The 21400-nt window shown below is 59.5% G+C and overlaps 1 protein-coding gene across 8 annotated transcripts in view; it reads left to right on the plus strand.

The window, feature by feature from the left end:
- Positions 1 to 21400, plus strand: part of INPP5A (inositol polyphosphate-5-phosphatase A) — a 151524-nt gene that overhangs the window by 84235 nt on the left and 45889 nt on the right. For all 8 annotated transcript variants that reach the window (XM_027960449.3, XM_042238650.2, XM_042238651.2 and 5 more), the window contains one exon: positions 17749 to 17812. In XM_027960449.3, the coding sequence (XP_027816250.1) occupies positions 17749 to 17812 (64 nt within the window). The remainder of the gene's footprint in view (positions 1 to 17748; positions 17813 to 21400) is intronic.

Below are 21400 nucleotides of genomic sequence, written 5' to 3' on the forward strand. Positions count from 1 at the left end.
GCGTGAGGGAGTGGGTAGGGAAGGGGGAAGGTGGTCGTGTTTGCACGAGGCCACGGCAGATGTGGAGATGGGCCACGGGCTCCGCTGGGGGTGGTATGTTGCTGGCTGTGGGCGTGTGGTCCTGGACAACCTGCCGGCCCTGAGGCCATGTCCTGCCCAGGAAACCCACCCCGGTGACTGAGGAGGGCTGAAGGTATGAAGACCCAGCACGGAGGCCTCATGGGGGGTGACCTTGAGTGAGGAGAGGAATGGGCCAGGGGCAGGGCCCTGGCAATGCCTACTTCCCAAGGCCATACCGAGAGGCAGAAAACAGACCTCAAGCTCTGGCATGCCAGAATTCCCATCCAGAATCCCACCCAGCAGCCTGTGATCATGCAGGTAGGAAAAAAGGAGAATTGTGTTTCAGAAGCGTCAGGCTTTCACGGTGTGTCCCTCGTGCGTTGGTCAGGAAGCTGTGGTGCTCCACCCAAGGTCCAGAAAGCCCAGGATGCAGGGTTTTGAGCAGCCAGCTCCCTGGAGGTGGGGGCAGGGCCCAGATATGGAGTGGGTGCCTCCAGCTGGACCAGGTGTCTGCCAGGCCCTTAGCAGAGGCTACACCCGGCTCCCTGGGCATGAAGAGTGAGTGCCCTTGCCTTCAGCTCTGCAGACACTGATGTGTGCCCCCCGTGCCAGGCCTGCTTCTCTGCTCTCAAAGGAGCCCCCAGGTCAGTGGTGAAGGAGCTCCCGGGGGAGAACCAGGTGCTCCGCAGGAGTAGTCAGCTGGCTGAGTTTCTGAGAGTCTCCAGGAAGGTGAGAGTGATGTGCAGAGACACTGAGATGAGGTTTAGACCCTGTGTGAATGAAGCGCGATAAATTTGCCTTAAAGATCTCAATTAACAAAGACGGAGGCAGCAATGAACTCCAGGAAAACAAAGAGCTCATCAAGAGGGGAAAAGCGGTTGCAGGGTAGTAAGTGGTTCTGTTGTGAAGAGCATTCTAAAGCTATACTGATGTGAAGACTGATTATCAGTTTAAATAAAAATGTGTTTTTATCCCGAGGATGGGGCTAAGGACTGTGTGTGTGTATGAGTCTGTGTGTCAGGCATGTGAGTGAAGGAAGGTGGTAGAAAGGGATTAAACTCTCATTTTCCACAACAGAGAAATCAATAGTTAATATTGAAGACCAGGAAATCAAGAAGCAGCATTGTAAGCTTTAGCAGTATGGAGGTAAATACCAAAGGAAAACAATTAAAAGAAAGTAATGGCCTCTGGGGAGTAGAACAGTGAAATTTTCAGTTCAGTTCAGTCGCTCAGTCGTGTCTGACTCTTTGTGACTCCGTGAACCACAGCACGCCAGGCCTCCCTGTCCATCACCAACTCCCAGAGTCCACCCAGACCCCTGTCCATCGAGTCGGTGATGCCATCCAACCATCTCATCCTCTGTCATCCCCTTCTCCTCCTGCCTTCAATCTTTCCCAGCATCAGGGTCTTTTCCAATGAGTCAACTCTTCGCATGAGGTGGCCAAAGTACTGGAGTTTCAGCTTCAGCATCAGTCCTTCCAATGAACGCCCAGGACTGATATCCTTTAGGATGGACTGGTTGGATCTCCTTGCAGTCCAAGGGACTCTCAAGAGTCTTCTCTAACACCACAGTTCAAAACCCTCAATTCTTTGGTGCTCAGCTTTCTTCACAGTCCAACTCTCACATCCATACATGACCACTGGAAAAACCATAGCCTTGACTAGACGGACATTTGTTGGCAAAGTAATGTCTCTGCTTTTTAATATGCTGTCTAGGTTGGTCATAACTTTCCTTCCAAGGAATAAGCGTCTTTTAATTTTACGGCTGCAATCACCATCTGCAGTAATTTTGGAGCCCAGAAAAATAAAGTCGGCCACTGTTTCCCCATCTATTTGCCACGAAGTGATGGGACCGGATGCCATGATCTTCGTTTTCTGAATTATCAGGGCACTGCTGTTTTTCCATAATAAGCCGTGCAGAACTGTAACTTTTCAGACAAACTTAAAATAAAAAAGCGGGAAGAGACTCCCTCCCTTGACGGTGACTTCAGAGAAGACACGCAGTGGTGGCAGGGCCCTGGCGCACGGGGCTGGGTGTGGAGGCAGTGGTGGGATGTGGTGGCAGGTGGGGCTGCGTGTTGGCTCGGGAAGGCAGCGGTGGGCAGTGGAGGCAGCACGTGGGTCTCTGCGCCCTGGTGCACGGAGAAGGCCCGCGGCGGCGGCGGCAGCGGCGGCGGCAGGGAGGTCGTCCGGCTCTCTGAGCACAGGCTGATTGTAAGAGACTGCAGCCGGGAGGAGGCTGGGGTCCGGGAGATTCCTCAGCGTCAGGAAAGGGATTTGCATGTGAATGTGAATTTGAACAGTTTTGGGGAAGAGGTGAGGTCGCCAGAAGGGCAGAGAGGGACAGATGGGTTGTGTGGAATGTGAAAGGCATATCAGACCAGGCTTTGAAGTTCTGGTTGAGGTCAGTGCACAGCGTGGGCCGGAAGCAGCGGCCCACTTTGACGTTATTTTCTCCCTCTGTGCCGTCTTCTCTCTCAGCCCGTGCCACCCAGGGATGTCCCCTGGCGAACACTACGGAGAAATGGGCTGAACCCAGGAGGTGAAGGCGGTGCAGGCCGAGCCTCCGGGATGAGGCGGCCAGGGTGTGGGCCAGTCCACAGCTCACGACCACCGCCACCTGCCCCGCCGCACGCACTGTGCCCCAGCTGCCGCGCGGCTCCTCCACGCGTGTGTCGGCCCCTCTGTGCTGTAGTTCTGGAACACAGTCCAGAGCCAGGGGCAAACTGTCTGAGGTTTGAGACCAGCTTTACTGAACTGACTGCACTGAATGTATGTAATGGGAACAATGTCTTTTTCAGGGAAACCAATATAAAATGAAGCGCTTTCGTGAATAGTCACTTTCGATTTGCTAAGAAAGTAACATCAAAGTGGGCCACTACTTCTGATTTGCTAAAGTATTTAAAATCTGGTCAGGTAGTTACAGCTTGTAAGCTGTCAGTTTGTAAATGACTTAGGTGGAAAATGAAATTTAAATGCTCTTGCCGTTTATAGTAGCATCAAAACATGAAACATTTACCTGAGGCCAGAGAGAGAGTCACTACAGCATACTGCTCAGAAGCTAAAGAAGACGGGACAAACGAACATGCCTGTTCATGGGTGGAGAGGCTCAGTGCTGTTGAGATTCCATTTCTCCCTAGATCCGTGTAAAGATTCAGTGCAGCACCAGTTAAGATCAGGGCAGCCTCTTTTTCTTATAGAAGTTAACAAACTGGTTCCAAAATTTATATGGAAATGTTCAGAACCTAGAATAGCCAGAACAACTTTGAAAATGAACAGAGACTGAGCAGTTACACTGCCTGGTCGAGGTTTATCACAAATCTGCAGAGCTCAGGACAGTGCAGTCTTGCTGTGAAACCAGAGGGATAGATCATGGACCAAAGTGAGAATCTGGAAACAGAGCCCCCACTGGTTTTTGATGAAGGTATTGGGGTAGCTCAGTAGGGAAGACCTTTCCCTAAATGGTGCTGTAAGAAATGGCTATGTACAAGGGAGCCTCGACCCTTGCTTCAAAACTTGTGAGAATTTAACTCTGAAACTGTAAAATGTCTGTAGGGACACACAGGAGGAAATCTTAGTGACTTTGCCTTTGGCAAGTGAAAGTCGCTCAGTCATGTCCAACTCTTTGTGACCCCATGGAATTCTCCAGGCCTTTGGCAAAGATTCCTTAAATATGACACAAAAAGCAAAAAGTATTACTAAAGAAAAATTTAGCTGTTATGCTTCATCAAAATGGAAAGCATTTGTTCTTCAAAAGATACAAAAATATAGTTTATAGCCAAGAGAAAATATTTGCAGAAATCTGTGATTAAGGAATTTATCTCGAGTGCTACATGTCAGGATCTATTACAAACCAGTACTAACCAGACAACTGACTTTCTGAAAGGTCTGAACAGACTCTTCACCAGACAAGTACAAGAATGGCACACGAGCCATACACTCAGCACCGCTCCTCAGTGGGGCGAAAGGGAGTGACAGGCACGCTGTTCACGAAGGACCACAAGTGCCAGTCTCTTCACAGTGACGAGACCAACCATGTCCAGCGCTGGCGGCAGGGGGAAGAGCCGGACCAGTCAGATGTCGCTGGGGAGGGCGCACAGGGAGGGGGGGGCGCGCGCTCGGGGAGGGCGTGCGGGGAGGGTGGGGAGGGCGCGCGTGGGGAGGGCGCGCGGGGAGGGCCCGCGGGGAGGGCGGGGAGGGCTGAGTGGGGAGGGCGCGCAGGGAGGGGAGGGCGCTTGGGGAGGGCGCGCGTGGGGAGGGTGCGCGGGGAGGCGCCTGGACAGTTAAAAGCTCAGCGACCCTGAGACCTCACCGGCCCACCACCAGGCGCCCACCGGGGAAAAATGCAGGCGCATGTCCACACGGGGCTGGACGCAGGTGTTTGTGGCAGCTTCACCTCAGGCTTCGGACCACGCAAGCGTCTGCCAGCAAGTCTGGACCAGCTATGGGGCCAGCTAAGCACCGCCGGCAGTGGCAGGGGAACAGCTGCTGAGACGCGGGAGAGCGGCGGTGTCAGCGTGAGGCCGCCGCTGGTGGCCCCCGCACGTCACCCTGTACACGCTGCGTCCACAGTTTGGTGAACATCAGTTGTCCGTCCATAGCGCTGTGAGCAGTCACGTGGCTAATGGCTGAGAGGCAAACTTTAAATTACTTAACTGAACAAGAATATTTCCATCACCAGCTGACTCCACGTAAAAGCCACGCAAAGTGCTGTGTGTGTCTCACGGTCAAGGAAACAGAACGCTCCGCAGGAAGTAACAGCAGAGTGCGCGGAACTCTGCGCGCTGCGCAGCTCTCTGAGGAAAGAGGTCATTCTCTAGGTGAAGTAAGGCTGTCTGGGTCTTGGGTGTAGCACTGCTCCAACTCAGCCAAATAGTGTTCACTTCGCTGCGCGTTTTCTCCCGACCTCGCGCGGGTGGACGCGGTCGTCCAGCGTGGAGTCAGCCCATTTGGTCATCATCTGCAGTGGAGCCATGGTCTGCAGTGGGGGACCTGGCAGCCCCATGGTGCCAGGAGGGGTCCCCATGGCAATGGGCAGCTGCCTCCATCCCCACGGGCGGATCTCGCCCCACCCCCGCCCGCCCCCCCGTGCATCCACCCCCATCCCCGCCGTGCATCCCCAGGCGGCCCCCCACCGTGGCGCCTGGTGAGGGGCCAGTGTGCAAGGGGCTCGGTGAGGGGCCCCTGCCTTCACCCCGATCCCTGGCGGTGGTGGTGGCCTGTCTCTGCCCCCCCACCCCGCAGGCCCCTCCGGCACCCTTGGCGCGCTCTGCAGGTGGGAGCCGGGCCTGGCCGGGTTGCGGGGCAGCGCGGGCCGAGCGGTGATCGGTCAGAGCCGCAGACGGGTGTGATTGAGCGCGTGTCACCGGCGCCTGGAAACAAATGCAGCCCCGGAACGTCCCGGTGAACAACTGAAAGATTGTAAAGCTCTTAAGGACTCCCGTGCTTGTTAGCATTTTCTGACAGGAGATCAGTGAAGCGGAGCAGAGTGGGCTTGTCGACCGGTGTGTACCTCACTGCCCTCTCAACCGGCCTGAGTGGCGTGTTCCCCCCCGCCCCCGCCCCCCAGCCCGGAGCTCCCCCGCTCCCCCAAACGCTCCCGGGGACCTCTAGGAGCCCCCAGCCCGAGCGGACACCTCCTCCGATGCTGGCCGCTGGGGAGCTCCCGGGAGACGCTGGGAGCTCCCGGGAGACGCTGGGAGCTGCGGGACCCTTGGGCTTCAGAGCCTGCTCCCATAGGAAGGCAGGTGCGGGGTGCCATGAAGGCCGGGCCCTGTGGTGCCCGTGGGTTTTAACTCAGCGGGTGGGGGCGTGGCCTTCACACCCGTTCTGGATCTGTGTCTGTGGGGCTCGCCCGTCCACGTTATGCCACGTCCTGTGTGTGCCAGCGCCGTCGGCCAGAGGGGAACGGCGTGGGCTCGCCAGGTACAGGGGTCCTGACGGGCCCTCCTCTGCAGCGGGCGTGAGGCTCCGACGACCCGCAAACCAGGGTCAGAGCTGGCGGTCCTGGCCCCGTGTGGCCAGGCCCCTTCTGCTCCCCGGGGCCACATTCTGGACAGAGCCTTGGAAGGCCGGCTGCACGGTTTACCGGGCTTTCAGGCAGAGACGGCTACAGTTCTCTCTTCATCTTGATGTTAATGCTTGGTTGTCAATTCTTAGTGCTGATCTGATAAACGGGGCCCAGGGCCGGCCGGTGTCCCCTCGGAGCGGCGCCCCCGGGACTCGGGCCAGTGCCCCCCATGTGCACCACCCCCCATAAGTGGCCCAAGTGCAGAAGTGCCTGCACAGGAGGCTCGGTCAGCCGGGCCGGCTGTGCTGTGTGCCCAGCGCTCTGGGTCACGGGCGGGTAAAGCTGAGCTGCTTTCTGTTTGTCTAATTTTCTTTATATAAACCCCCTCACTCCCTGCACCACTCAGGAAAACAAAGGCTGGACCCAGCTGTCCGAGCTGGGCCCAGACCAGCCGGGATCGGGCAAGGCCAAGGTTTCTGTGTTAGCCCCCAGGACCTGGGAATGCGTGATCTGATTGTGCTGTATAAGTGCGGCGTTCCGAGCACAGGGCTGCGGCCCCACTGGGCTCAGAGCCCCACTATTCAATAAACGCAGGCCCTTCTTCCAACCACTGAAATTACCTAAAGGGTTTTCCGAAGAGAGAGAACAAATCCAATCAAATCAAAACTGTTGTACCTCGTTCCGGAGTTAAGTGTATTTTCTAAACTGTGGACCTGGTACAGAACCTCCTCCCAGGTTTCATCTGTTATCACAATAATTGAGTTTGTCGCTGGAATTAGATTTATCAAATTGCGTTATCCTCTTCAGAAATTGGGTAGGTAGCCTGGCGGGGCGCAGCAGAGTTAATCCGCTTTGCTGAAGCCCCCAGTGGCTCCGCACAGCGGCCGGCCCCGGCTCAGACATCTTCCTGTCACCCCAGACACCGTGTAATTTCTCCTCGATCCCTTGTGCAAATAATGACATTTGAATCGAGCATTAACAGGCTTAATTACTTTAAAATTGTCATTTTAATTTACACTGATATAGTATTGATCATACAAGCAGAGATTAAGCTGTTCAGTGGAGCGGATGATGGGGAATTAAGCAGTAAAGGGCCCTCCAGGGGCCGCGCACTGCCCAGCGAGTGCGGAAGAGGGATGATGCTGGTCGGTAATGAACTGGCGGCATGCGGGGACATGAATCTCAGGCTGCGGGAGAAGCGGAAATAATGGGGTCTGGGCGGCATTTGCAGGCTATTCATTCGCTGCCATGCACCAATTCTCCGGTGATTCATCCGCCCCACCAACATTTATTTATCCAGCAAATTCCGCGCTCTGACCTTCTGGCTGAGCACATCGACCAGAAGTTGGAGCGGAGATCTTTCAGGTGTAACTTTTGTGTCTGTTATGCTCGCGTGTGTCCAGTCCCAGCCCGCAGAAGCCTCAGGTTTTGGGGACGCTCTCGTGTCCAGGCCGTGCTGGGACCGACAACGGGAGGCTGGGCCAGGTGGGTGTCACTGGCGCCTTTTAGATGAGAGGACCTGGGGGTCTCGCATGTTTCGTGGGAAGCCACAGCCCATTGCCTCCTTCGGGTTCATCTCCCAAGCTCTCCTGCAGTCAGAGCGGCCCCCACCGCCCATCCAGGCGCTGCCTGGGGAGACGATGTGTAAATGGAGCTGAGACCGCCCCTTCCAGGGGGAGCACGTGGACAGACTCCTCCCGCTCACGTCAGAGCACTTCAAACAGCTTCACCTCCGACCGTTTCCCTCTGAGGAGGTTACGTAATAAAAACTCAGCATGATTGATTTTATGGCTCAACAGGGAAAAATGGAATTCCCGGCGCGGTTATACAGCAGGGTTAATCAGAGTGTGATGGGGGCAGGGGGACAGACGCGGCTCCCACAGCGGGTGGACTCTGATTCCACGGGGCGTCTCTCCTCAGGGTGACCTCAAAGCTCGCTTTCTGGCTCACTTATTCCTGCCGGGCTCGCGTGTCCTTACCCATGGATGGCAGCACTCGCTGGGCTGAGCTGTGTGCTTTTGGCAGAAACGGCTGTGCTGAGGCGTCACCAGCTCTGCTGCCTTCATTGAGCACCTGCTGTTTGCCAGGGTTGTTTTGAAAGTCCTCCCACGATCCCACTCTTCAAGCCTGGGGGCCTGGGGACAGAAAGGCCCAGAGGCACTAGTGACCAGACCTGGTGGGCAGTCTGGAGGCCCAACCTGAGGCCCTCCGTGGCCACGCAGGCAGATGATAAGAGAGGGAACACACGCGTGTTGTTCTTCCTGGGTGTTTAGTTCTTTTGGCTGCGCTGGGTCCTGGTTGCACCAGGCAGGACCTTTGGTCTGTGCTGCGGTGTGGGGGTCCAGACCCCTGACCGGAGGTGGAGCCAGGCCCCTGCGCAGGGAGCACGGCGTCTTAGCCACTCGACCACCAGGAGAGTCACACGCGTCCTGAGCCCCGCGCGTTCAGACCTGCCAGGGCATCCTTCCAGAGTAGGACAGGCTAGCGACCCAGGCTCATTCTCAGCAGGACGCCGCCCAAGGACACTCCCGGGACGGGTGGCCATGCTCCAGCCGCCCGCTGGCTTCAGGAGTGGGGCGCTCCCAGCCGCTGGCTTCAGGAGTGGGGGGCGGCTGGCCCACTGGCTTCAGGAGTGGGGCACGGCCCGCCTGCTGGCTTCAAGAGTGGGGAGCTCCCAGCCGCTGGCTTCAGCTGGCTTCAGGAGTGGGGGGCGGCCCGCCCGCTGGCTTCAGGAGTGGGGCATGGCCCGCCAGCTGGCTTCAAGAGTGGGGAGCTCCCAGCCGCTGGCTTCAGGAGTGGGGGGCGGCCGGCCCACTGGCTTCGGGGTCGCCGGAGGCCTCTGGTGGGGCGGGATGGGGGGGCAGGGCTCCCCTGGCTGAGGCGGGGCCGCGTGCTGCAGGTGGCGCCCTGGCTTGGGGGTGGCAGGCTCGCAGTGCTGGGGTCTTAGCTGTGAGTTCCAGGTGCCTGTTCACATTCCACCGGTCTTCCCACGGCTGGGGGGGGTCTGCAGGCTGCACCTCGCCCTCGTGGCTCCTGGAGTGTTCAGTGTTGCCTGCGCACAGGCGGCCCTCACAGCCCCCAGCAGCCCCTCCCACCCTCCCTGCAGTCTCTCCAGCACCTAAGCCCCCTGACCCTCCAGACCACCCAGCAAACCCAGGCTCACAGCACCCCTCACCCCCCACCCCAGGACGCCTTCTCTCGCCACCAAGGCCTGGAGCTGCCCCTCCCAGACCTGCCTTCGGCCCCTGGGCCCCGTGTCCCCTCCCACCGGCATCGCCCCCCACCACACCTGGACCCTTCCCCACGTGGTTCTGCCACTGGGGGACAGCTCTGACCAGTGGAAGCAGGGCACGTAGGTCCTGGTCTCTGAGGAAAGGGCATTCCTGGGCCGCGTCTGCCTGTCCCAGACTGCCCCGGGCATCAGGCTCGTGGCTGGGACTTGGCGTCCCCCCGGCCTCCCAGCAGGGACCATCAGAGCCCCCCACCAGCGCCACTGGCCTTCCCCATCGGCAAACACAGGCCGCTGTTTCCTCTTTCCTGGAAAGACGCTCCTGACCTCGTCTCCCCCGGGGCCTAGGAAAACACGGCTTCTGTTACTGCCCTCCCAAAGGAGCTGAGTGTGGCCAGGGCCGCGGCGCCCGGGGGGTGGGCAGCACCGCCTCCCTGAGCCTCGGTCCCACCCGTGTCGGTCGGGGGCCCTTGTGGTCTGGCCCGAGAAGGGGGCAGGGAGGAGGGGCGTGCCTGTCGTGTGGCCCCGCCCCCACGATGTGGGCGTGGCTGCGTGGGCGCCCCGCCTCCGCCTCTGTCTGGGTGGGGCCGGCGGGGGGCGGGGCTCCTGTGAGCGCCGTGCGCACAGGTGGGCGGCCAGGCTTCCCTGCGAGCGGCGGGCTCCTGTCCTGGCCGAGCGCCTCCGCCCGCTGCGCCACGTTGTAACGTGTGAGGCCTGTCCCCCACCCTGGCGGGGCCCCGGGCGGTGACGGGTCCGGGGTGCCTCTAACCTCTCATCTGGCTGGAGGTCCACTGATCTAGGTCCGCCCAGGCCGGGGGAGGCAGACCCCGCGACCACCTCCCCAGACCGGAGGAGCTGGCGCAGGAGGCGAGCTCGGGCTTCTGCTCCGGAACCGGTCTGAGCCCGGTGTGCTGCTCGGCCCAGAAGACGGCCGGGGAGGAAGCCGGGCCTGAGCCCGGTGTGCCGGGGGACGGTCGGGTCAGGTCGGCCCGGGTGCGGAAGGCGGAGCAGGCGTTGGGAGCTGGAGGCGCCCTGACCCCCGGAGGCGCGCGGAGGGCCTCGTGAGCCCTCCTGACGCGCGCGCGGCCCCTCACAGACCTCCGAGGGCCGGTTGGATCAAGCACCGCAACCAGGGAGAGCCTCTGCGCGCGCCCCCAGTCTCGAGGCTGGAGCCCCCAGAGCGGAAGACACGGCTGCAGGCGGAGCGCGGGCTGCGGGCGGCCCGCAGAAAGCGTGAGAGCGTCTGGAAGGACGCGGGCGTGGGGCAGAGGGGAGCGCTCGCCTTGTGGTCCCGCCGACGTGGCCGAGGGGACGCCACTCTGAAGAGAAAACAGTGACAGCTTCCCAACAGACGAGGGACGAATACACAAATTCAGGAGATAAAATCAGCGCCCAGAGAGGTCACAGCAAAACTGAACAGAACCCTGGACCAGGGGGCCCCTTTGAAAGCGGGCGTGGGGGAGGCAGGTCCCCGAGAGGGACAGTGGTGACCGCGATGCTGAGGGCCATCCCCCCGGCCGCGGCCACGCCTGGAGGGAGAGTCCCGCGTCCAGGATGGAGGGCGAAACCAGCCGGAAAGGAGTCGGCTGCAGCGGGCCGGTCCAAGGGGACGCATCCTGGAGGACGTTCTGGCAGGAGGGAGCGACCCAGAAGGAAGCGGACCCTGCCGGCAGGAAGGATGGGGCAGGGAGCGCAGGCCGGGGGAGGGCGGGCGTGGCGGGGCCCAGCAGCGGGGAGACGGCCTGCGGTGTCCACGGAGGCGCGAGACCCTCCAGCAGTAGGGGATGGCGGTGCCCCCCGACTGCCCGGGCGAGGAGGGCTGAGGGGCCGGGGCCGTGAGCCGGGCCCTCTGCAGGTGCTGCTGTGTTAGCATCTCCGTGGAATGGGGGTGGCGTTAAGTTATTTGAAGCAAAAGTAGATGGCAGTTTCCCAGTGGGGGTGGTGCGTTTTCACTTAACCATCCTCTGTCTGGGATGCGCTTTCTCCAGAACACTCGTTAAGATTGAAATTGTAATTGAAGAGCTAATGATTTTCAGAAGACGAAAGATGAAGTCTGAGCTGCCTTAATTACGATGCAAACGCTCTGCGTAATTTAATTGGCATAAAAGTTTATCGATTTGCTTTGCTGATCATTTAGACATGGGGAATACAACAACAAATCTCATAAAAAAGACTAGTCATTTGAAGTCTGATGTTTTTCTTTGCTTATTATCAAAGCTTTCTGTTTGCAAAACTGAGAAGAGCATTCACACTGCAAAGGACTCTCATCTCGAGAGGATGAGATGGTGGTGGAGAGTTGAAGGGGGTCTGGGGGTGCTCGCCGAGGGGCTCCGGGTCTGCAGTGCTCCGTCGCCCGGGAGGGAATTCTGTCTCGTGGACGGGTTTCCTTTCCCCCCCGGCCAGGTGGGCTGGAACCTGCTAAGTCAGGCGGAGGCAGGAGCCTTTCCCTCCTGAAAGGGAAGGTCCAAGACACTGTGCTGAGCAGAATTAGTGACTCTGCGGGGAGCGGGCTGGGCCGTGGACGGGGCGGCTGAGGTGCTCCCCGGGTGCCGCGTGAGTCTGGGGAGTCCCGAGGCCCTGGCCTGGGCCACGGGCCTCGAGGAGCCCCTCCAGCTGGAACTTCCTGTACGTCGCCCCTGCCCCCAGCTAGGCTCAGTGTCAACACCCCTTCCCAAGCCCTCAGTGTCCTTGCGCCCTGGAGACTCAGCTCGAGGACACCTCCTGCCCCGCCCTGCCTCCTCCCCACCGGGCCTGACCCCCGCTGACCTGTGCGTGTCCCTGAGGGCTGCCTGTCACCCCTGCACCCTGGGCCCTCACCGACCCCTGCCCTTCACCCTGGCTCTGGTTCTCCCGGGAGCGCAGCACCTTTGCTGAGGACTCTGCACACGGCGACCACTGTGTTCACATCGGGGCCAGGCCTCTGTCCTGGACTCCGGGCCTGCGGTCCCTGTGAGGCGTCTTGGGGCCATTTCAGCCTCAGCTCATCCGAAGCTGGACGCCTGCCCTCTGAGCTGTCCCCACTCAGGCCATGGCGATGTCTACTTCCAGCTGCTGGCAGGAACCCTGGGCTCGTCGCCCAGGCCCCGTCTGCTCTCAGGATGTCCCGGGGTCGGTGCCCCAGCTCAGAAGCTGGCCTTCCATCCAGAGTCCTGGTCACCGTCCCACCTCACCCCGTCCACAGGCTCTCAGGCCGGACTCCTCGCGGCCCGAGGCCGCCCTGGTGGTTTGCAGGGTGGGTGCCCTGGCAGGGCCGTCCCGGCCTGAGGGGCCCTTGCCCAGGCGGGTAGGGACCCGGTGACGCGCCGTCTCCGTGGCCCGTGTCTGCAGGGCCTGCTGACGTGGCGGCCTCCTTGCCGTGGTGATCAGACATGTCAACGGCGCATTAACCTCGCAGGGCCTGCCGGGGGCATGGATGCTGAGGGGACAGCGGGGCCGGGCTGTGACAGGGTTACAGCGCACGGTGCATGCTTTATAAAATGCTTTTTAATTCAGCAGTGGAATATCATTAGCTTTGTACGCAGATGAATACAATGGACAGCCAATTTGATTAACTTCCGATGCTGGCCGCGGGCAGGAGACAAAATGAAATTACACGCGTCCCTGGCGCGGGCGGGCCGCGGGGAGCGGGGCGCAGAGGTCAGCGGGGGCCTGGCCGTCACTCCAACTGCAGCCCAGAGGCTGACCTGGAAAGTCGGTACTTTGTGAACAAGTCAGTTCTCATTTGCGAGGGTTACAGACCACCTCTGCGGGGCTGGGCGCCTGAGACGGTGACACCTGTGTGCCGTCTCTCCTGCAGGCCGCCCTCCGGTGATGCAGGCCAGCGTGGGCAGTCAAGCCGCCCCATCCAATTAGGCTGGCCATCCGCGAGTTCATTATGCCGGAGAAGATCAGTGAAGCTCCGCATTGATTGCAGCAGAAGCCTGGTTTCATTTATTATTGTTTATAATCTAATGAATGTTGCAGTAACTTTGCTTTGATTTATTACTCAATCTGTTAAATTGTTTTAAAACCAGGAGTCTGGGGGCTTCCCCTTGTGAGAGACAGGGTCGTTCGCCTTGGTAAACGCATGTGACCCATGCGTTGGGCTTGGCTTCTAGGCACTGCTGTGAGGCTGGGGTTGGCTTGTCCTCTGAGGCCTGTGGCGCGTTGGCTCCAAGCCGTGGACCCGTCTCCTGGCGAGGTGGGGGACATGTCTCTGTCTCACTGTCCAGTGGTTCCTGCCGCATGCCAGGCCTTGTGCTGGGGACTCAGGTGACCAGGCCCCTCAGGGAGCTGCCTCCCCTCCTGATAGAGAAGGAAATACGCACACAGCCAGAGTGGGCCGCACCGCAGAAGGGCCCGGCTGTGCAGGGGCTGAAGTCCGGGAGGGCTGCTCAGAGGAGGCAGCGTTTCCATGGGAACGTGCAGCATCAGGGCTCACGTGAGAGGAAGGTGGCAGAACAGGAATGCCCGTGGTGGCAGAGCTTGGCCATCCTTGGGCCGGAGGCCAGTGTGGCCAGAGCTTTGTGAGTCGGGGGGCCGTGGTAAGGGGGTGACCGGAGAGTGGGGGACAGGGCCAGGCTTCCGGTGGCCCCGCAGCAGCTGGGGGGACAGAGGGGCTGGAGTGCAGGGACTGCAGTGGCACAGGAGGTGGGCCCCCCGGGGCCGGGGACTGAGGGTCCGCAGTGCCGTGAGCGGTGGTCATGCGGGGAGGGGCCGTTTGGGGAGGGCGTGGTGGTGGGCACGCCCCATCCAGGGAGGACAGCGTTCCAGCGGGAGAGGGGGGCGATGCCACAGGGCCCCGAGTCCAGGAGGCTGGCCCCCATGGGACGTGTGCATGGGAACTGTGTGTCCCACGCCCGAGGCTGAGCCCCAGGGGCCACCACACTGGAGCCTGCAGCTGGGAGACGGAGCCTGTGCGGCTGCCCGTGGAGTCGGAGCGGGGCCCCGGGGGTGCTGAGAGTGGCGTCCTGCGGGGTCAGGCGACCACGCTGCGGGGATGCCAAGGGTCCAGGGAAGTCTTGCTCTGACTCACAGGTGGGCCGTCACAAACTCGGCTCAGCGAAGTCACCGGGTGGCGAGGATGAGGACCAGGCCGGGAACAGGTGAAGGCCCTGGGCGCAGTCCAGCCGCCAGAACTCAAAGAGTGTGAGCACGTGTGTCGTGGTCAAGCCAGCCGGGGGCCAGGAGTGCAAGGCTGGCCTGACGTTATAGACCCTCTTAGAGCGGTGCTCCGCTTTAACCCCCTGTGAACCAGGCCTGAGTGTGGCTCGAGGCGTGTCGCGTTCACGGGAAGGAAGACCAAGTGCCGTGAAGACGCCCGCTGTCCCCAGGGCAGGCTGTGTGTGATCTGCACCCCTGCAGGATGTCGGGTGTAATTTGGCAGCTGGTGGGGAGTTTCACTTGGAAGTACAGAGGGCCAAAAATAACAAAAGCAGTTGTGAAGAAAAGCAAAACGGGGCACTTATCTGTACTACTGAATATGAAGACTTATTTTAAAGCTAAGCTAGGAAAAAGTGCTGTTAGAAATAGACCGATGAGAGGAGTCGAGAGCCCACAGAACAGACCCCTGGAGAGATGGGAGTGTGGCCTTCACGTGAACGACGGGGAACCACATGGATGGAGTGATGGAATCCGCGTGGATGAAGTGGCACCGGGTGCCTGTGCCCTGCCCACAGATACGTCCCTGGCGTGGGAAAAAGCAGCCTTACGCCCCTTCCCTCTCAGCCCGGCCCTGCCTCCCGCTCTCTGGTCGCCCCCCTCACCACAGCCTTTCTGGCCACGCTGGCCTCCAGCCCGAGGACGGCCATGCTCCGGCATCGTGGGCGTTACCTGCTTCGCCAGCCTCTCCTCACGGGAACCTAGATGCTGCCGGTTTCCATGGAAACGCTCCCTCCTCTAAGCAGCTCGGGTATCAGAGGCAGTGAGACTCGTCGTGGAGTCCGAGAGAACTCTTGCCAAACCAGACATGGAAGCCTAAACCGTGAAGGGGGTGTCGGCTCGTTTGGCTCCCTTAAAAGCTTCCATTCAGTGAAGATGCCACAGAGGACCGGCGAGGCGAGCCGAGGCGCGGGAGACGCTCTTGCCGTGCCCGGGGAACGGACAGCGGACTCGGGTGAGAGCAGGGCGGTCAGCAGAGGCCCACGCACCCGCTGTGCCGGAAGGAGGTGCTCGGCTGCTCCAGAGGGAGGGCAGCACAGCGGAGGCGCCTGCTCGTAGCCCGCGGGCCTGCAGCCGCGGAGGGCTACCGGCTGGCCTGCCGGCGCCAGGACCAGGCAAGGCGGCGGGCAGCAGGCACCAGGCACCGCTGGGCAGGGAGCGGGGTCAGCATGGCACTGTGTAGAATCCCACGTGGAATTCTGTGCCTACCCACCGCGACCCAGAAACTCCAGCCTCATGCCACACACGCACACACACTTAGTACACGTGTGCACACTTGGTACACGCGTGCAGGGATGTGTGTGTCTCTCACGTGTGCTCAAGGACACCACGCCGTGCTCCCTGCAGCATCAGCACCCATAGTGACTGCCTGGGACACGTGTGTGTGTGAGAAGACGTGTGCGTTTCCCTCTTCCGTGCGTCTGGAGGGCACACTTGCCCCTGCAGCCCTTCCTCAGTCGATTTGACTCAAGCGTTAGGGGCCGTCTCATCCCCGGGAAAGCCAGAGATCCGACATGGAGGTGAGGGCGTCACGCTGAGATGGTGCGTCCTGGAGCATCCGATTTGTTTGCCAATAAGAGCCGGTGGACGCATATCCGAGGGCTGGCCTCTGCGGCCACGTCACCTCCCGCCGCGGGTGGGCAGTGGCTCGTCTGTGGGACTCGGCAAACCTGCGCTTCATGTCTGCTGGACGTCTGCGGACGCATGGCTTCTTGTCCAGTGTGGGGAGCGGTCTCCCCGCACCCTGCCCCCTACTCTGGGTCAGCGTGTCTGGAGAGCGGCTCGTGGTCCTCAGCCCTCAGCCCCCCAAAGGCAGAGGAGCGCCCAGGTGCGGCCCTGGGTCCCGTCAGCCGTCAGCCGACTCAGTCGCTGTGGGCGGCCGTCCGCACAGTGTTTGCAGCGTTTGCAGACCCTCGAGGGGCCTCGCGCTGCCAGGCAGGTGGAACCAGGGCCCCTGGACCGTGTCTCCTGCCGCCTTCCCCTGGTGCTCGCGTGGGAGCCACACGGCCCCAGAGCCAGGCTCACGCTGCATCCCGTCACAGCCCGGCCGCTGGGTCCCCGCAGCCTCCGGGCGCGTCTGCCCCGGTGCCTGAGCCCCGGTGGGCACAGCAGCGGGTGCTGCGTCTCGCTAATGGAGGAAACAGGCTCTGCTGACAGTCAGGGTTATAAATACATAAAAACCATTTTAATTGTTTCTAGCAAAGCAGGCAAGGAGTCAACGCTTTCCGACATGACGAACACTCTGCTGACAGTTGTGGGGTCAGAGGACCCGCGGGCCAGCGCCTGGCCCTGCTCGCTTCCCTCCAGATGTCCTCGCAGCTGCTGACAAACGGGCCCTGAACCGCATCGATGGGGTCGGTCAGGAGTCGGAAAAGTTGGGTGGCACTTTGACTTGAAATACTCATTAGAACTAATTATGGATTTTCTGACTCCATATGAGTTAGAGTTTCTGTCCCTACACTGGCAATTTATTTCCATTCATCATAAACTTCTTAATGTTATATTAGCTTTATTGCATTCAATGAGGCAACAGTTCAAATGTTTGCAATCGTGTGTATTTACTTAGGCTTTTTCTGAATGCTTACTTTCCTCACAGAGATGAAAGGATGCCCATTTACAGGCCCATGTCAGCGGAGCGGCTGTTAGGATTCGCTCCCTGGGGTCCCCATGCTGCCCGAGTCTGCTTCTTGGAGGGGCCTCGGCTGTCCGAGGTCAGAGCAGAAAGCAGAGGCCGGGCCTCGGGCGTGGGCGTGGAGGGGCCGTAGCTCCCCTTGGGGAGGGTTCAGGGCAGCTGGTGACAGCTGGGGTCGGGTGAGCAGCACGTGGGCTGTTTATTCTGTGCCTGCAGAGCCCCAGCCCCTGACCACACGCCTGAGTCCTCATCACACACACGGGCACACGCACGTGTGCCTCACACACCCCAAGTGAAGTTTGAATTCCAGGTAAACAAGTGGCTTTCGGCTTCGGGTTCCCCATCCTGCCCCGCCCGGGCCTGCACTTGGCCTCCTGAGGGGGGCGCTGGGCCGAGCTGGTCGCCCAGAGCTGCTCCTGGCGCTGGCAGGCGGCTGGTGGTGCTGCTCGTGGCTGGCGGCTCGGGGGCAGGGTGGCCGCAGCAGACGTGGGCAACGGGGTGGGCGCGGGGGCCTGGCTCGAGGCCAGAGCACAAGGTGTCCAGGTCGGGAGGTGTTGACGCTGGCCGCCGAGGCTCCGGAGCTGTGACTGGCCGCCATGAGTTGGACTCGCCTTCTCGCGCAAGACCGCTTTAGAATCTTCTGAGGCCACTCACTTGGTTTCTCTTTTTGCTCTGCAGGCGCTAGGAAGCTTTTACTTTCTTCACGAATCCTTAAAAAACATCTACCAATTTGACTTTAAAGGTAAGATGCCACGCTGCCCTTCATCTACTCTGGGGTTTTCTGTCCTGCTGGACCCTGCCCGCTGCCCTGTGGTCTGGCTTCTCCCGGCCCCTTCCGCCCAGTGTTCCTGCGAGAGGACTGCAGGTGTGTTTTGGTCGAGGCTTTGCTGCGGTCACGCAGCAGGGACTTGGGAGGACACCTGCTTTGTGTCTTTGAAGCCTCAATGTCAGCCCACCCCGGACGGCTTCCCCTCTGGCCCCGGCCAGCCCACCCCCGGGCCACACCCCTGCCACCCCTCACGGCTCAGGCCGGGGGCTCTGGTTTTCCTATAACAGAGCTAAGAGGAGAAGGGAACAGTTTGTATCTGTGTGCCTGTCAAATGTGAGAAAGTGGGAAAGAAGTGAAAAGCACAGCCAGACAGCGTGCTTCAGGAGAGTGCGCGAGAGCGTGTTTGTGGCGGAGCGGACAACGCCGCCCGTGTTCACTGGGCAGACCCTGTGCATCTCCCAAGGGCCCCCGAGTGCTGACGCGCGGAGGCCGTGGGTCTGCCCCAGTCTGCGGGCCGGCCGCCCGCAGGGTGAGTGTGTGTTGACCGCTCAGGCAGGCTCAGCTCTGCACGTTGAGCGTCGAGCTCTCTGAGCTGCACCAGGGCCGTGGAGCCGGATCACAGGCCTCTGCGATGCTTACCAGGTGTGAGGACGGTGGGAGCGGCCTGCCTCGCAGTCTATTCAAAGTTGTCCTGGCTGCTCACTCTGGAGACAGAGCACACCCACGGGCCGAGAAGCAGTGATTTCATCAGCCTGAGAGCAGGGTCCCCGCAGCAGGCGTTCACCAGGCCATCGCCTGCGGACTCTCTGCCCCGCCTAGGGGCTGAGAGTGGCCCAGCAGACCTGGCGGGAGCGGGCTGCTCTGCCCACGCTCTTGCAGGCTCTGGACGTGGTGTCATGTCTGCGGGGCCGTGAGCAGGGTGCCAGGAGGGTGCAGACACGGTGGCTCCCGGCACAGCTGCAGAAGGGCTTTGCTTCTAACGAACCTGCGTCTCCGGCCCTACAGGTGCCACCTCTGGTGAGCGTCTCCTCTTTTCAAGTAAGCCTTTGCAGAAATGCTGTATTACTACATCGAAGGCATCATGAAGTGCCTGGCTAGCCCACAGTCTGTTTACAGCTGTACCTTAGAGGTACGTTCGACTCCAGCAAGACCTCCACATTATCAGTGACAAGAACTGTGGTAACACGGGCGGTGGTCATGCCCTGAACAGACAAGCCTGGCGTGGCGCGGCGGGCGTTCCTGCCAGCCCACAGCAGTGGGCGCGGCCGGAGTCTCAGGCAGGTGTGGCCGCCGGCCCCCACTCCCTGCTCTTCAAGGCTTGCATTTCTGCCTGAAATTGAGCTTCAGCAAAAGCAATCCAGGTTTGTGCAGTTTGAACACACTTCAAAGAACAAACAGCCTGGATTTTAACAGATGCTTTCCCACTTAGAAAGTTGAGATGAGACAGACGAAAGGGGCTCCAGTTTCTGGTCCGACATGAGACGAGCAAGGAAGTAGTCACTTCAGCCTCGCAGAAGAGACGATCCAAACCAGCTGAAAGTAGGTGACTCTCCGTGGACCCCTCCGAGGAGCAAGGCCGCGGGACAGACTGCTGCCCCTCAGGCTTGGGGGGAGGCTGGCGGGCCAGAGAGACAGAGACACTGAGCAGCCAGGTCGCGGCAGGGCAGCCCTGCGTGGCCATCCTTGGCTCCCCTTCGTGGGTTGGCCTCCAGGAGCCCCACCAGGTTCCCAGGATGAAGATCAAGGGAAATCCCTGCGTGCCTCTGGCGGGGGAGGGGAGAGTAGCAGTTGTGAAACGCCCAGAGCTTTCTGTCAGGTCTCCCAGAGGCCTGACCGCAAGGAAAGCCCTTGACTAGAGTCCAGCCCGCTGGGGTCTGATCGAGGCCCAGCCAATGGGGAGGGAGACAGACAGCCCCAGCCTCCCCTCAGCCTCCTGTCACACCTGAGCGAGAGGAGCAACTGAGACCCAGAGTAGGTAGAGGAGAAGAAGCAGCGAGACCAAGAGCAGACGCTCAGCGCAGAGAGCCAGTGCGCCCGGGAGCCGGCTCTGAAAAGATGAGCAAAACTGGCAAGCCTTTAGCCAGGCTGACAAAGAAAGACACACATTCATATCAGAAATGAGAGCGGGGCCATCATGCCGATCCAGTGGACGTTAAAGGATAATATAGGAATATTGTGAGCAAGTCTGCGCCTGTAGATTCGATGACTCAGATGGCCCGCTTCCTTGAAAGATACAGTCTATCCAAACTCATTCAAGGAGGAGTAGATAACACGAATTATCTGTTAAAGGAAATTCAGTCAGTACTTAATAACCTTCTAAACAAGAAAGCATCAGACCCAAATGCTGTCACCGGTGAATTCTGCTAAACATTTAAGGAAGAGATTATACCGGTTCTTCAGAATCTCTTACAGAAAGTAAAAGCAGAGAGGAAACGGCCAGCATTACCCTGGCTCCAAAACTGGATAAAGATGCTACAAAAAAGGAAAGCTGCAGGCCGGTATCTCTCACGAACATACAAAGCAAAATTCTCAACATGTTGATAATGTTAGCAACTCAAAACTAGGAACACATAAGAAAAAGTATGCACTGTGACCAATTCAGATTTATTCCAGGTATATAAGCCTGATTTATCATTCAAAAGTCAATCAATGTAGTTCATCACATCAATAGGCTAAAAAAGAAAATCACGTGATTATATCAATAGACGTAGAAAAAAATATTTCAGAAAATACAATACCCATTTATAATAAAAACTCAGGAAACTATGAATAGCGGAGAACTTCCTCACCTGGATAAAGAGCAGCTGCGGAGATTCCTCACTAAATCATACTCAACAGTGGAAAGCTAGGTCTAGATGCTTTCCCCTAAGGTCAGTGTCGAGGCGGGGCGTCCGCTCTCACCGTCCCCTTCCACATCACACTGGAAACCTTGGCTGCTGTGACACGGCAAGAGAAGGACAGAAAAGGCTCACGATAGGAAGATGTCTTGCGTCTCCGGTGGCTAGTTCATGTAGGAAATCCTAAGGGACTAACATCAACAGCGGCAGCAGCAGAAGCTAGTGCCACTGAGCAGGGCTGCAGGATATGAGGTTAATGAGCACGAGTCGAGGGCTTTCACTGATAGCATTTAACAAGTAGGATTTGAAGTTAAGAACATAGCTCACATCCCAAAAAGAAGTACTTGGGGAAAAGTCCAGCAAAATGCGCGCGACACTGGGGCTTCCTGGGGGCTCAGTGGTGAAGAGTCCTCCTGCCAGCGCAGGAGACACACGCTCAGTCCCCGGGCTGAGACGACCCCACACGCCGCGGAGCAGCAAGGCCTAAGTGCCGCACCTGCTGAGCCCGTGCTCTGGAGCCCGGGAGACGCAACTGCTGAGCCCCATGCTGCAGCTGCTGGGACCCGTGGCCCTAGAGCCCACGCTCCACAGCCAGAGACGCCACCCCCGTGCGAAGCCCATGCCCGCAACCAGAGCAGCCCCCGCCCACTGCAGCTAGAGAAAAGCCACGGAGACCCAGCACGGCCATAAGTAGACAAGTTAGGTCATTTTTAAAGGATATGGG

This window comes from Ovis aries, chromosome 22, assembly GCF_016772045.2.
Source record: "Ovis aries strain OAR_USU_Benz2616 breed Rambouillet chromosome 22, ARS-UI_Ramb_v3.0, whole genome shotgun sequence".
Classification (NCBI taxonomy): domain Eukaryota; kingdom Metazoa; phylum Chordata; class Mammalia; order Artiodactyla; family Bovidae; genus Ovis; species Ovis aries.